Below are 14,976 nucleotides of genomic sequence, written 5' to 3' on the forward strand. Positions count from 1 at the left end.
AATCTGCCCTTCTTTTCTATTTTCTGATTTTTCATTTTTTCAATTTTTTATTTGATTTGATTTGGAGACTTTTGCTTTTGATTCTGCTTTGTTAATTAGTTTGAGGTGCTAGAGTTGTAAAAATTTTGGAGTTATGATTTCGACTGGGAGGTACAGGAGAAGGAAGAGATGGTGACCACTCAGAGACGGAGGAAATTTGGTAACCCAAATTTTGTCCATTTGGAATTTTTACTAAGAGAAATTCGGAGACTTTCTAAGAGTGTAATTTTTTATAGATTCTTTGTCATTAATTTAATGTTAATTTTTTTTATGATGTTTTAAAATATTGTGTCAAAACAATGGATAACATAAGATTTTTTATATTAGCACCCCACAAAATGTTGAATGCACATCATATTAAAATTTAATATTAATGACTTATTTACTCTACTATACAATGACAATTTTGACCTTATTAGGTTTAAAAAATTATAAATACACCCCAAATCACTTTTAACGTATTATTTATCTACTTCAACTATCAAAAATCCCTCCCACCCACCCTCCATTGTTGAATAAAACTCTAAGCAATGAAACTACAAACATGTTGATTGAGAAAAATTATTTTTGACGAATGAAACACGAAACTGGTGTTTCGAAAGCTTTGAAATCATTATTATTGTTATTGAAAAAACGTTCAAATGAACCTAAACAATTTTTCAAATCATTCAATTTGAAATCATTCGGCAAACTAACGTTCAGATAGTTTGAAATCATTCGGCAAAATTAAAAATGAGTGTTATAAGATTTGAGAAATGTGGGGTATATAAAAAATGTGGGGTGTATGTAGAAAATGTAAGATGTATATTAAGAATGTAGGGTGTGAGGGTATTATGGGGAAGGAAGTGGGGTGTATTAAAAGAATTTTTAATTGAAAAAGTAAATGTGAGGGTGTATTCGTATGTGAGGTTTGTTCAACAATTTGTAGGGTGCTAATATAATAAGCCTAACATAAAGTCTATGGGTCTCACTTTTGAAAAAATCTTGTATTTCTCTTTTGGTAATTCTGTTTGAAAGTGAAATGGTGCATTATCTTTTTCTTGTTTTCTTTCTTTTGTTGTATCTTTTTAGATTTTATTTGAGTGGGTCTTTATGTTTGCATAGACTAATGAATTTTCCATGTTTAAAATGTTTTACAAGGATTAATTTATCTATAAATCATGGGTTCTTATATTACATAGCATAATCATATAGCATAACCGTATAGTATCATTGTGTTATATAAGGAATGGACAACTCTTACAAAAAATATTGTACTTTGCGATCCGAAAAAGTTATCTTCTGGTCGTATTATGTTTTCGGATTATTTGAGTTAAATGATGTGTTCTAAATCTAATGAAAAATAATTACGGGTGGATTCTGACTTATTTGTTTAACAAGTTATCACGATTTTTAACCATTTGTTTGTCGATAACTAATTTACAAAACGTATTCAAATTCAACAATATATTAGTGTACCGATGTTGACGTATGTGTGTAATGGATTATAACGAATTTTGTCAATAGCCTAATTAAAAAATATATATAAAAACTGCGTAGAATGTGTTCAATAACAGGTTATAAGGATGTTTTAACTGTTTGTTTGTCAATTGAAAGTATCTGGAAAATAAAATTACATGGCTAACTTATGTCATGCTTACGTACTAAGAATCGATAATTTGAACAAGAAGAAAACTTTTTAAAAATCTATTAATGAGAATGAATTGAAATCAAACAATTTTGTTAAGAGTAGTTTAGTTTTACTTACTACATGAGATAGAAATTGAATAAAGTTTATTAGTTTAAAGTATTTTCAATGCCAGAGAATAATTTAATAATTGGAATGCAAGAATTAGCAAAATTATGCAAGAAAATATCACGAACTGGCCTGAAAATTGGTTGACCAACCTTCGGAAAATGGCGTAAAAAAATTTAAGTGAAAAATGTTGCTAATTTACCGCATACACTTCACCTTTAGGGCTCGTTTACGTAACCGTAATCAAAATAGAGGAATTGGATTGATGAGGAATTGAATTGAGGATGAATCAGAATCGGATTCCTGTTGAAGATGTTCACTTAAATGTTCTGGAATCAGAGTAAAAATGAAACGAAATTCATATAAGTTGTTTACTAATCCACCTGAATCGGAATAGAAATCAATATGATTACTAAAATATCCTTATTCTTTTTGTTTTATTTCTTTCCCATTTTTTTTAATGACATTTTCACAAAATGTCATTATTGTAAACCTTCATCTATCAGACTTCCCCAGCATAAAATAAGAACTCCTCCATCCCCTTTTCCCCTCGCTTTCATCTTTCCCACTCACCCTACCCCATAATCACCAACCCTCCTCCCTGCCAAGTATTTCAATTTCAAGATTTTATGGGTTTTGGGTGATAAATTATTGAATCCGATTTGGGGGATATGTGGTTGGGTTTTGTGAGGCAGTGGCAAGGGAGTAAGGCATGGCTACATAGGGAGGTGGACGGTGTGGCGCAGAGATGAAGGTGAAGCGCATGGAGTGATGGGTTTGTTGGGTTGAATAGCAGCCGAGCCCCAAATTGAAAAAGACGATACCGTGAGAGTGAAGAGAGAGAAAGAATAGAGGATCAGGAGGAGCAGGTGATGGAGTCGAGCTTGACAATGGAGAAGGTGGCGGCGGCCAAGCAGTTCATAGAGAACCACTACAGAGCTCAGATGAATAACATTTAGGAACGGAATGAGAGGTAATCTGCAATATGTAGCTTTGATTGCTTCTGGATTTTCTTATTTAGGCTCTATTTGGATTGCTGAATAATGTAGTTTGGGTAGTAATCCGAGCTCCAAACCATGAAACTATTCGGTGTTTGAATTGGGTGTTGGCATTTCATGAATTGGTTTCAATTTCTGTTGTTTGGTTGCTGAGAAAATGTGGGAAGAACGAAATGTGTGGAGGATTTTGAGGTGGTGGAGCGAGAGGAGGTGGCGGATGAGCAGAGAACTGTTGGAGATCGAATGGCGGAAGTTGGAAATGAGTACTAAAGGTGCAGGGTATTTTGGGAAGGAAAATTTGATTCCGGATGGAGCCTTTTCCCTGGAATCCAAATACTACCTTCTTCTAGGTAATCCAATTCCAACAATATCAGGAATTGAATTCCTTATTTTACGTGGGGCCCGCAGAACTGTTCATTCCTGCTTAAGTTGGTAAACGAAGGAATAGTCAGGAATGGGGAATGACTCCTATTCCGCCATATCCCTTCCCTATATGTAAACACGCCCTTAGTGTGGATGCATCACATCTTTTAATCTCCGTTAGAAAGTTCATCAAAACTCATTAGGTGTTGCGCGAGTAAGAATTTGTTGCATGCATATCTTCGGCAGTTCACGACCCTTAACCGATTTGGGGTAAGAATTTTGTTGACTACAACTTGTCTTTGTTGAAGTAAAAGATGTGTCTCACGAGCTTTAGTCGATTGAATTATTGTAAAAGTAGTCTTGAAAAAAAAAGTTCGCTTGCATTGCAAAATGCAAATTATATATTTTGACTAAAGTTTTAATGACAAATAACAGAGATGGTACATTCACACTAAAACATGGGTCTGGATATGTTTGTGCCATTTGCAATAAAGATTTGTGGGTCACAACAAACACAATTTTTAGTGTGATTGTCATACTGTTACGTGATATTATCGATACATTCATGTTATATTACATAAATTTATTTATGGATACCCTAAATTTATAATGTATCACCTTATTTTTATCTGTAGCGATGTGACAAAACAACCCTATTAAAATACATGTATAGGTTACACAACCAAACCAATTTTTTACCTTAAAGTCCTTCAATCCCAAAACTTCCACATTAATACCTTGAAAAGAAGATATAAGGCGTTATAACTTACAAGGGTGGTGGTGGTAGATGAAACAAATTTCATTTGTTGGTTTTGGACAAAATATAGATGGAAAGGGATGAGTCACATATATTCCTGGAGTACAAGAGGGAATGGACCTCTCTCTCACTTATTAGCTTATTTTAAAGGGTCCACAAAATCAGCACAATCAAGGAGTGGCTCAGTGATTGGAGCAAATTTCAAACTCATATTTCACACAACTCGCCTCGAGTTTTGTTCTTAGTGCTGGTGAATCACACAATGATCGCCAGATAGAGGCTAAAATTCTTTTGTGAATTTTCCTGACCCCCGAAATGGTGAACTGTCGTGATTGCGCCATCAAATTAAAATATAAATAAATAAGGAAGACTATTTTGTGCCTCTTAGTCTTGGGACCATTACTATTTATGTTACTGAGAGCTCAGTCATTGTAATCTAATCTAATCTAACAAAAAAAATCTCCTCCTCCTCCTCCCAAATGGAATGAAAGATTGAAAACAAAACCCTCCTTCCTTCCTAGTCCACATGAACAGACTCACCCTCTTTGCAATCAAGTCTCTGGTCACTATCTTTTTTCCCCCCTATACCAAATTGTGGTCCTATTTTTCTAGCCATGAAAATTTGAAAACCTCTCCATTTTCTAGCAATTAAGGACATGGTCCTTCTTCAAGATAGATAGAGGAATGTGCATCAATGATTAAGAATTTAAGATACATGAGAGAAAGAAAAAAAAGAAAAAAAAAAGGTTTCAGTGAGGACTATTTGTTCTTAAGAATAAATATGTAAACCAATTGAGACTTCTATTCTTGATCAGAAGAAAGAATTACATGCAAGGTTTCATTAAACTCAAATAAGTTTCTCTTATCACATAGCTCCTGTGATAAGAGATGGGTTACATGAACCTAGGTTTATCTAACCAGACAAGGATTGTCTGCCCTCCTTGTTCTCATGCCCTCCCGTGCCCTCCTGTTTTGTGTGGTCATGGTTAAGCCACGTCAACATTTTATATATATTTTTTTATAAAGATAATAAGACAAAAATAAATAGTAATATAAAATGTTGACATGACTTAACCGTGACCACATAAATAGGAGAGCATGGAAGGGCACGGGAACAAGGAGGGCAGACAATCCTTGTCCTATCTAACCTCTCTTTTAGTCTTTCTTATCACATGACTCGCTAGATAAGAGAGAGGAACTACATGAACATGTAACAGGTAACCTTTTCTCTTTACTAAGCGCAAGTTGGGAAAATGGATGGTCAGAGGTAGAAGTGTAACAGCAATGACTGGCTTAAGTGATAAGAGAGAGTGTTATTCACACTCATTTTTACCTCTCACACACCTTTGTTGTTTTTTTGCCGTGGATCTTCTGTAATTCATTCCATCCGACGGCAAAAATTGAGAAGAGTGTATGAGAAGTAAAAATATGTGTATGGGTAACACTACCCTTGAATTTTTCTATTTAATAAGCGCAAATTGTAAAAATGGATGGTCAAAAGTAAAAGTGTAACGACAAAGACATCTCAATTACTTCCGCCAAGAGTTATGTTAAAAGAAAGCAGGATTTTTCGCATAAACATGTGATAGGTAAGTTTTTCTCTTTCTTTTTCGGATAGTGTCATTCATATCTCTTTTTTTACTTCTCACATATCATTCTTAATTTTTGACCGTCAGATCAAATGAATTAAAGAAAATTAATGATAAAAAAGTAACAAATGTGTGTGACGGCAAGGGAATCTCTATCACCAGCAACCAGTCTAGCACGCCCCTAAAGTCTGCACAGCTTTGTGAATGAAAAAAGCCCAGCTGTCACTCCTTTCAAAGCTTCTGAGTGTTCCTTTCCAGTTCAGGTCCATTTGAATAATCCCAAGCTACGCCTGCCCACCCTAAGATATAGGCTACATGCGTGTCCATGGCAAAAACCAATCGGTTTCGGGGGGATCCATCCGGTTGATTTTAAGTTGGATGCTCACATTCTAATATTTTGTCACTCGATCACGACTTAAACCTTTAATACAAGTAACATTTGAAATTCAACTCAATCAGCCGAAATCAATCCAAGTTTGAACGATTTCCCGGTGAAAAATCCATTACAAAACATCCAAGCAAACGTTTGGTGAAATTTACATTCACAAATACAACACACAATAAATTTCAATGTCACCAGTCATTTCATATTTACATTCAGAAACAAATGGTGGTAATTACACATGGATGCAAGAAGCACATAGAAAAACTAAGCATGTAGCTGAATATCACACTCATACATCATAATCAAGCAAAAGCAAGTGCATATCTTACCGGCCAAATCCACCACTTTGAGGCTGTTCTCCATTGTTCATCAGCTTATCCAGCACAACATTAACGTCCACCGACTGCCCATTCTCAGTCATTTTCCTCACTGTTGCTCGGACCATGTCCCTCCGGAATCCCATTGCGACAACCTTATCAATGACATTATCAATCGGTATTCTGTTTCCAGTCCCACTGGAACTTGATTCCTTGTCCACACTAGCAGCCATGGGTATTGCGTGTGGCAATACCTTGGCAGTTGGCAGTTTCGAAAAGCTGCTTCCACCAGAACGGTCTAAAGAGGCTGGCGAGACTTGCGAATGTTTCATGTTTGAACCGCTGTCGTGAGATGAAGATCCAACGTGGGAACGAAAATCATCAAAACGTGAATTTTGAACTGGTTGCACATGCCCAGGGGGAAACTCCAGGTTGTGATTGCTTGCGGTTTGATCATGCGTATATTGCATGGAACCCGCATAGTGCTGTTGTTGGGGTGGGAGAGCCAAGCCAGGTGCATTAGAAGTGTTGTGGAAGCTTGGAGGATATCTTTGAGATGGTATGGAGGTTTCTCCAGGATTATGAACCAACGAAAACTGGGCTTGGTGATCAACAGCATTGAAAGGTGGGTGCTGTTGAGGCAGCTGCTGCGATTGTGAGGTTAGTGAAGGATGTGGTGCTGATGGAAAAAGTTGATACGGTGCAGTGGGTGGCGGTTGCGAATGCTGTACTTGAGAGCTGTAGTACATCTGAGGTGTGGGCTGCGGATTTGGCACAGGTGGTGAGTAGTTAGAATCTGCATATTGAATAGATGGGATTTGACTCTGAGGTGACTGCGTGGGGACCTGTGCTGTAGGTGCTGGAGGAAAATTCTGATGAGGTAGAGTTCCGGGATCATTAGTAGGAAGAGAAGGAACTTGTAGGGTGGGGGCCTGAACTGAATGCAGTTGGTAGCTTTGCTGAGGAGCGGATGATTGTACTCCTGGAGATGAAACTTTTTGTACATTGCTCGCTTGGTTTTCCGATTGCTGCTGACCCTTTAACATTTGAAGCTTTGCAAGCTCCAACCGAGCCTCTGTTATCTCTTGTTTATCTCTCAAATTCTGCATGCCACTGTCAACCTGCAGTTTATTTACAAGCAACACGAACCATGTCAAGAAGCTGTTGGCAGGTATCAGAGAATTTCCCGCACACTACTATTTTTCCTTTTTTTTGTTTATCACTTGCAACAAGACTTAAACCTAGTTCCTACCGCCTTCAACATGATTTTAATTATTAACATCTCACAGTTCAAATCAAAAATCCAAAGACTACTTGAACACTGTGGTCAAAGTTGGTGCTCCAGTAAATAGAATCACGGTCACTCAAGTACATTGCGCCTTGTGTTACAAAAGTCGAGCTCACAAGCATATTTAAATCAGATAATTGCCATGAAATCCTAGCTGGCTATGAACCTGCTAAATAAAAACTTCGACCTAATAAATTTGCCATCAATATCAATTCTGTGCATCTAGGACCTAATTTGTACCACCCAAGTTATCCATCCTCTAAGTTTTACTCATTGAACAATGCAACATACATTGACCGGTTAAATGGAAAAACCGATAATTTCACAATACCTCTCTTAGCATATTCTCTAGCTGCCTCAGTTTCCCATCAGCCTTCCCATGGTTGATTTCAGTAGAATCCTTGAAGTCGTCAACAGAATTCTCCAGCCGGCGTAATCGAGTCTCCAGCTGGGAAATTCGTGCACTGAGACCCTCCACCGCGTGCAACAGATTGCCAAAATGCTGGTTCATCTTTCGCTCAATCACCGAAATCAATGCCGAATCCTCGCAAGCCTGGACAGCATACTTGCTTCCAGATTTTGCAAGGTTAAGGTAGTCCATAGAACTGCCACTCTGTGATTCATAACAGAAGCAAGCAATCACTTGAAACTCTTCAACAATCACGAACACGAATCGAGACATATAACTTCCAAAATTCAACAGCATATCACTTCAAATTTCCAATTTTTTTTCTTTGGTAGCTTAAAATTACCAGATCAATTTACATTAAACCGAATTTAATTCGATTTAATAACACAAAATTTAACTAATAAACTCCTTACAAAACCCTAATTACAGTTAAAATTCAACTTCCCAAATTTACCAAACACAGAAAGGTTAAAGCTTTAGCTGAAATTTGAAATGCACAAACCTCGAGAGCGGAAATGCGCGGCTCCTGCGAGGCGACACGTCGTGCGGGGCGGAACTGAAAGCTGGAAACGGAGTCGTCGTCGTCGTCCTTGTCGTCGTTATCGAATTGTTGAGGGTACGAAAGTTGAGAGAAATCCTCGGAGTGGGACCGAGAGAGTTCCATGATCTGCTTATCCATGAACTCCGTCGTCTTCATCGTGCTAGGAATTTTCTCTGAGATTTTCCGGTGCCTTCCGTCATGTTTTCTGAGAATCCAAACAGCTGATTTTGTAGTGCTTAGTGGCCCGACGGAGATGCCTACGGAGAAATGACCAGCGTTTGAAGCGGAGCCGCAGAGGCTGATTCCTCCACTGTTCCTGATATGTTTCCTTTCTCTTTTGGGTTGGATTGCGGGTGGGTAAAGCCCAAACGAAATTTCTTTTAGATAAGCTCAATACTAAAGTTTGATATTTTTTGTTTATTTATTACTTTTTTGTAAAACTAAGAGAATTGTGAAACAAGTTATGGAATCCGGATCCTCTTTGTGAGAATCTTAGAGATCCATAAATCATATTCGTTCATCGTACATAGTACAGTCATAAATTATTTTAAATATTTTTATTTAAAATTAAATACAATCAATACCTGACAAAAAATGACCGCATGATGTACGATGAAGGACACAATTTATAGATCTCTAGAATCCTCTTCGGAATCCTCACCAAAAGATACGAAGAGGATCCTGTTGGCAAGTTATGATTCAAAATTTTGAAAAGGGAAGTGGTATTGGCACTCCAAAAATCTCATTCTACACTCCTCACGAATGTTTTTTTTTTCCTAATATAAAAAGTTTGGAGTGTAGAATGAAATTTTTAGAGTGCTAATAACAATTCCCTTCTGAAAAAAGCTATGATATAGACGGATATATCGATATGCAAATTTATGAAAATATTGATATTAATAGTGATTATCTTTGAAGGAAATTATTGAAATTTGTGATGAAGTAGGGATCAGATCAACTCATTCAGTTTTACTCGAAATTAGAGAAAAAATTGTCAAAAAAATTCCAAAATTCGAAATCTACAATAGATTCTAACAAAATTTATGTAGTGAATTGATAAATGTTGTTGGTATTCACTAATTTTCTTATATGTCACCGATATATAATAAAATTTGTATTTCACCTCTTTTCATATCAACCCTTGATTATCAATAATTTCATAAATATTTTAAACACTACGTACATATGTTGATTCCTTATTTAAATATTAAAGAAAGAATTCAATCATAATCCATAATATATAATTATCATATAATTCATAAAATATAATTTTAAAACATAGTCTTCGTTGCATTTTCCATAACAAATTATTAATTTAAAACATACTTCTTGTATAAAATCCACTAAGTTCATGATCACTTACCAATCTGGCATATCATATCACACTGTTTGCTGAAATAAAAAACACGATTGAATTACAGATTGAAATTGCTAGCAAGTAGTAACAAGGATCAAATTCTTTACATTTGATCAAAACAAGTAGTCAACTAGAACTGATCTTGAAGAAGTAAGCCATGGCACTTGGACTCTGACCATCTTATCAAAATAATCAAACTTCACTCCATCTCCATCGATCTCACAAGCAGTTGGCCTTTCTGAAGCAAACATTCTCATTTCTCCACAACCCTTCACTCCAATTCTCACCAAACTAGGGTTCCCCTGATGCTCCTCAACTTCTACTGAATCAATTGCACCGCCAGTGTTGAGCATGTTGACCAATCCAATCGGAGCAAATTGGATCAGTTTCTTCCGCAAGACCCTCACCGGAGAAACAGTGAGGAGCTCAAAACTAAAAGGCTCAAGTGGAATCTCTACCTTCTCTGATGGCTTCAAGAGCTTCAGCTTGTTCTGCTGGAACGTGTACACAGCAAATATGGTCACTCCTTGTACTGAAATGGGGTTCTTCCCTTGATTCCATTCCACGTCTTTTGGACTAGCAAAACAAGTCACAGACTTCGAGCAGTCGGGGAAAATTTTGTTCCGCCTGGATTTCGAGCACCATCCTCCGCCTTGACAATTAAAAGCACCCAAAACTCCAGTACACTGGTGCAAGTACATGTCGAAAAACATTGAGTTAGCACTAAAACTAAAAAGGGCATCTTTTTAAACCCTATCTTACAGTTCAAGCAATATTTAGGGTTATTGCTAGCTAGCTAGCTTACCAAACATTACTACACTTTGAAAGGAGAAAAGCTAGCATCAGTTGTCATCACGTTGGTAGGGGGTTGGAGCCCATTCACGAGACTCACAACCAATAACAGTTTAAGTCACACATGTTCTACCATTAACAGTTGTAATGGAGTTAAGCAGGTACTTGATAACCGACGCTAGTTTTCTCTGTTAGAGAAATAATTTATGCACTCAATTTCTCTCGTATGACCAACGCTAGCTTCTCTCTGCAGGTATTTATGTTCCAAATGCAAACAATAAACAAACACCATGTAGAGCGAGAAAAAGAGTGCCAAAATCACTTCCCGTGCTTTTAAAAGAGTTTCTTACTTTGTTGAGGTTCCATATTTTGAGCATTGTTTTGCCATCATGCAAAGGGTCTTCAAATAGGCAATCCCCAGCAGGAAGGGCATAGTGTTGACATCGCAGTACGGACCCATCAGGCAGCACCATGCTCTTAAGAAGCTTGAAGTTGTGCTTTCCGACAGAGTCACTAATGTAGATTGGTCCTCCGGATATAGCTCTTGATGCAGCATGGAATTCAGCACAAGGGTGAGTAGACTGAAACATGTCCCAATCTGGCTGTATGATGTTGCCCATCCAAAGGCTATTGTAGGCGCAGTGCACCATGTGACACCCTTGCAGCCAATATGTTCCATCTGCTTCCGCTGTCGTCTCAGACCAAAAATCATCTCCTATGACATTTGTATCAATGCGAAGAAATAGGTTAGACCTGCAAATAACTGATAAGAGAATGCAAATTCTTCAAATAAAAAAACTATTGAGGTTTTCTACAAATTGTTCCCTGGACGTATATCAATCACCCTGTCAGTTGATGAAAAATTTGAAAATTTGACAGTGGGGAGATAATTGGCTACTTGTAAAAGTTGAAACGGATAATTGGCTCCAATAAAAGATTATGGTGGAAATTAGTGGTAACTTATAAGTTCGTAATGTAAATCGCAAAAAAGAAATTCGAATGCAAAATACTTGCTCGGAATATATAGTCTACATACCAACACGTCCAAGGGCTATGGCCTCGGTTCCGAGGTACATAAAGTCATTGCAGTGCTGCATGCTAGCAATCACCCCATTGCCATTGAAATGCTTCCTCATGGAAGCAGTCAGTGCCTTGTAGTAGGCTTTCGCCAGCTCAACCCGACCCCCAAAATCCTCGCATAACATCTCAAGCAACTGCACCATGGCATGAAATAGAAATTAAATCCAACAGTATATCTCCCGATTTAATATGCAAACTCACCTTTGAAATATGACAATGATAGCTTTTTCTTTTTGTTTCCTTGTTTTGCGAAGGATAAAATACACTAGTAGAAAAAACTACATGCCCGATAGAATTTTAGTCGACAAAAATGATTAGTCGTATTGATAATGTGAATTGAGTTAATGATCTCTACGAACAAAGATGTCATATAACATTGTTTCAAACCATCATACATACACCATTACGACGAGAAATTTTTAGTTGTGACGGGAACACAAGTCGTACACCACTTGTTTTAATAGGAGTGATGTGAAATTTTATTTTTTAGCACACATATCTCACCATTTGTTTAGTAACACATGGTATACCACCATGTATACCGGTCACACTGAAAAATCTCCCCATTATGACATTCACGCTATCCAAATAATTAATGTCTAAGTACAAATAACAATTCCATAATTTGAACCAATAAAATATATTATAGAGCCAAATAATATTACAGTATAGTAATGAAAAGTTCAAAACGGTGCACATGTGTCCAAACTCGTACTACGTAAGCAAAATAATTTGTGACGTTTTTCAAAAGTGAAAAAGGATAAAAAGAGCTTAATTTCGAGAACGAACTTACGTGTATGACATCAACCTTAACACCATCGATCCCCGCCGACTGAAGATAAGAGTGCATCCCCTCATACAACTTGTGCGCCACCTCCGGCAGAACCAACCCTACTCCATTCCTCACAATTTTGTCCACGGCCATGTCCTCCATTGCCCTCTCCAATCCCGGAGACAACTTAGGATTAATCACCCTGCACTCTTCAGGCATCCCTGGACTATTAGTCCTTGGCCTAATCCCACCCCAATATCCACAAAGCGCATGCCACACATACACATGCTCCACACTCCCAAACTCCTCCTTCAAATCCTTTATAAAGCCACCCATGCCCTTGCTAGACGCACCCTCATAGTCCTTAAACTTATAATTCTCATGAAAACTAATCAGCCTGCCTGGCATTTGTTCCCCGGCTGATATCCTGGTCATGCTTTCTTGCCCCTCCACCGGGTCCTCGTCGTGGCAGACCGATTGCCATCCGTCGTCGATGAGGACTAGTCCTGGAGGGCACCCACCTTCCACTAGGCCCTTCACACTTTCCCACACCCCTCTGGGGTGCACCATAAGATAGAACGCATCCCATGTACACCACCCAAGCTTGTCAACTATTTTTGGTACATCTTTCTCCTCTAGGAGCTTGAACGTCCCCAAGTGGGCCCTCACCACCTTCATTGACTCGTTGACCAAACTATAAGGGTCATCGCCGACGTGCATGTACAAGCAGCTTCTAAAGCTCGAGCCGCTGACACGTTTCGAGCCGCTTTCCACGCACATGTCCACATAGTCGTCGTTTGCATGACTAGGTTGGAGAGAGGCTCTGAAGGGTCCTTCCAGAAGTGGAAGAATCACAACGTAGGGTCGGCCGGAGTCGTTTTTGTCCAAGAGCATCATCTGGGTCTCGTGCTCCACGTCGTTTCCGGTGGTTCCGGTCCAGTGGGTGGACCACCAGACCTTGAACCGGAATATGCTCATGAACCTGATGCCGATGAGTTTTCCGATGTGGACCACGTGGCGGCTCTTGGGCTCGTCCGCGTCGAATCCCAGGAAGCAGCCAGAGGGCTTGCTCTTGTTAAAAGGTGACAGGGTTGCTGTGACGCTGAGAGGGACTTCAGTGAGGATTGGGTGGCCATTAGCGAGAAGGTTGGATCCATTGAGAGTTATTGGGAGTTGTGATGATGTGTCATCCACTGCAAGGCCCATTACGTCTAGAGCATTCTTTGTTAGGCTTGGAGCCATGGAAGCCTAGCTTAGAGATAAGGAGTGAGAGAGATTGTGGTAGCTTGGTGAGTAGAACTCGGTAATAGGGAGTGGGGGGTTATATAGAGATATGATTTGTAAAGCGGTTGGTGTGTGTGTGAAGACACTTTTAATTAGTTCAGGTTTGTGATTTGCTTTAGACCAAGAGAGAGATAAAAAAGTTTCTGATTTGCCAAAGAATGAGTGATGAAAATGTACAAGGATGAATCATTTGTACTAGGGTTCTTTAGATATAGACCCATGTAACTCTTATTTTCTATATAAAAACCCACCTAATTATAAACATTCAAATAAAACTTAAATTTAAAAGCGATTGCCATGTAGGAAAGTAATTGACCTATTAATACAAAATATTTACAACTTGTACCACAACAATCAAAATAAATCAATAAATATTATTACTCACCTTACCCCTAACACACACATACACATATATATACGTTCAAATGTATCTAGTACTACCACAAGCTCAATATATATATATATATATGTACATATGTATGCACAATACTACATATATGATCAAACATATTATACTAATTAATCTACCTATATGTAAATTTATGATGAGCAAATAACATATATTTTGTAGGTATATTATTTTGTATGTATCATCATATATATTGGGCACATTTTATTATTATATGTACAAAATAATAGGTAAAATAGTATTGAATAAAATAATAATATTTTTTTATGTAGGTACATTATTTTGCATGTATTTTGCATACATTGGGTTTGCTTTATTATGTAGGTAAATTATTTTGCATGTTTTTTTACATATAGTGGAGAAATTATTTTGCTTCTTTTAAGCAATCTAACATTTTAAAATTTGAATAGTAGGTGCACTGAATCAAATAACATTTTTTGTAGGTAAATAAATTTATTATTTATTATTTTCGTAAAATCATTAATTCTCCCTTATAATCTATATGGAACTAATTGTGTACATCAAACATTCAAATAACGGTATTTTGGGCATCGAAATTTTTTAAATGTGTAAAGTCAATTATAATTAATGAATTTGCTGATGTGGAATCTAGTTAATGGGTTTTATTTGAGTAAAAAACTTATGACGGGTTTTATGTGGAGAAAATTAAATTTCAGGGGCTAAAGTCATATTTTCAGTTTGTACTACTACATAATTAGGGTTAGGTTTCCGGCCAAAAATAGAAGGAAATTAAGAAAGCTTCGTTAATGTAATTTGTTTGGTGAGTTATTTTTGTTAGTGTTAATATGAAAAGGCTACAATGAATTCGTACTCGTGTTTAACTTATCCGTTGTTTTTTTT

General features: G+C 37.4%; 2 protein-coding genes across 2 annotated transcripts; both read right to left on the minus strand.

The window, feature by feature from the left end:
- Positions 1-6,042: 6,042 nt before the first annotated feature.
- LOC126626144 (proline-rich receptor-like protein kinase PERK10) lies at positions 6,043-8,782 on the minus strand. Its single transcript, XM_050295369.1, has 3 exons — positions 8,383-8,782; positions 7,803-8,084; positions 6,043-7,304 (listed from the first exon to the last, which is right to left on the minus strand). The coding sequence occupies exons 1-3, from the start codon at positions 8,575-8,577 to the stop codon at positions 6,192-6,194; spliced, it is 1,590 nt and encodes a 529-aa protein (XP_050151326.1). The 5' UTR covers positions 8,578-8,782; the 3' UTR covers positions 6,043-6,191.
- Positions 8,783-9,891: 1,109 nt separating this feature from the next.
- LOC126626142 (galactinol--sucrose galactosyltransferase-like) lies at positions 9,892-13,664 on the minus strand. The gene is made up of 4 exons (XM_050295364.1): positions 12,444-13,664; positions 11,607-11,784; positions 10,921-11,285; positions 9,892-10,464 (listed from the first exon to the last, which is right to left on the minus strand). The coding sequence occupies exons 1-4, from the start codon at positions 13,662-13,664 to the stop codon at positions 9,892-9,894; spliced, it is 2,337 nt and encodes a 778-aa protein (XP_050151321.1).
- Between the last annotated feature and the right edge of the window lie 1,312 nt (positions 13,665-14,976).

The sequence above is a fragment of the Malus sylvestris genome, chromosome 6, assembly GCF_916048215.2.
Source record: "Malus sylvestris chromosome 6, drMalSylv7.2, whole genome shotgun sequence".
In the NCBI taxonomy this organism is placed as follows: Eukaryota; Viridiplantae; Streptophyta; class Magnoliopsida; order Rosales; family Rosaceae; genus Malus; species Malus sylvestris.

Coding starts and splice junctions, on each gene's coding strand:
- LOC126626142 (XM_050295364.1), bottom strand. CDS start 13,664: ATGGCTCCAAGCCTAACAAAGAATGCTCTAGACGTAATGGGCCTTGCA. Junction 11,785..12,443: donor TTAAGGTTGATGTCATACAC/GTAAGTTCGTTC, acceptor GCCATGGTGCAG/TTGCTTGAGATGTTATGCGA. Junction 11,286..11,606: donor CATAGCCCTTGGACGTGTTG/GTATGTAGACTA, acceptor CAAATGTCATAG/GAGATGATTTTTGGTCTGAG.
- LOC126626144 (XM_050295369.1), bottom strand. CDS start 8,577: ATGAAGACGACGGAGTTCATGGATAAGCAGATCATGGAACTCTCTCGG. Junction 8,085..8,382: donor CGCGCATTTCCGCTCTCGAG/GTTTGTGCATTT, acceptor TATGAATCACAG/AGTGGCAGTTCTATGGACTA. Junction 7,305..7,802: donor TAGAGAATATGCTAAGAGAG/GTATTGTGAAAT, acceptor AATAAACTGCAG/GTTGACAGTGGCATGCAGAA.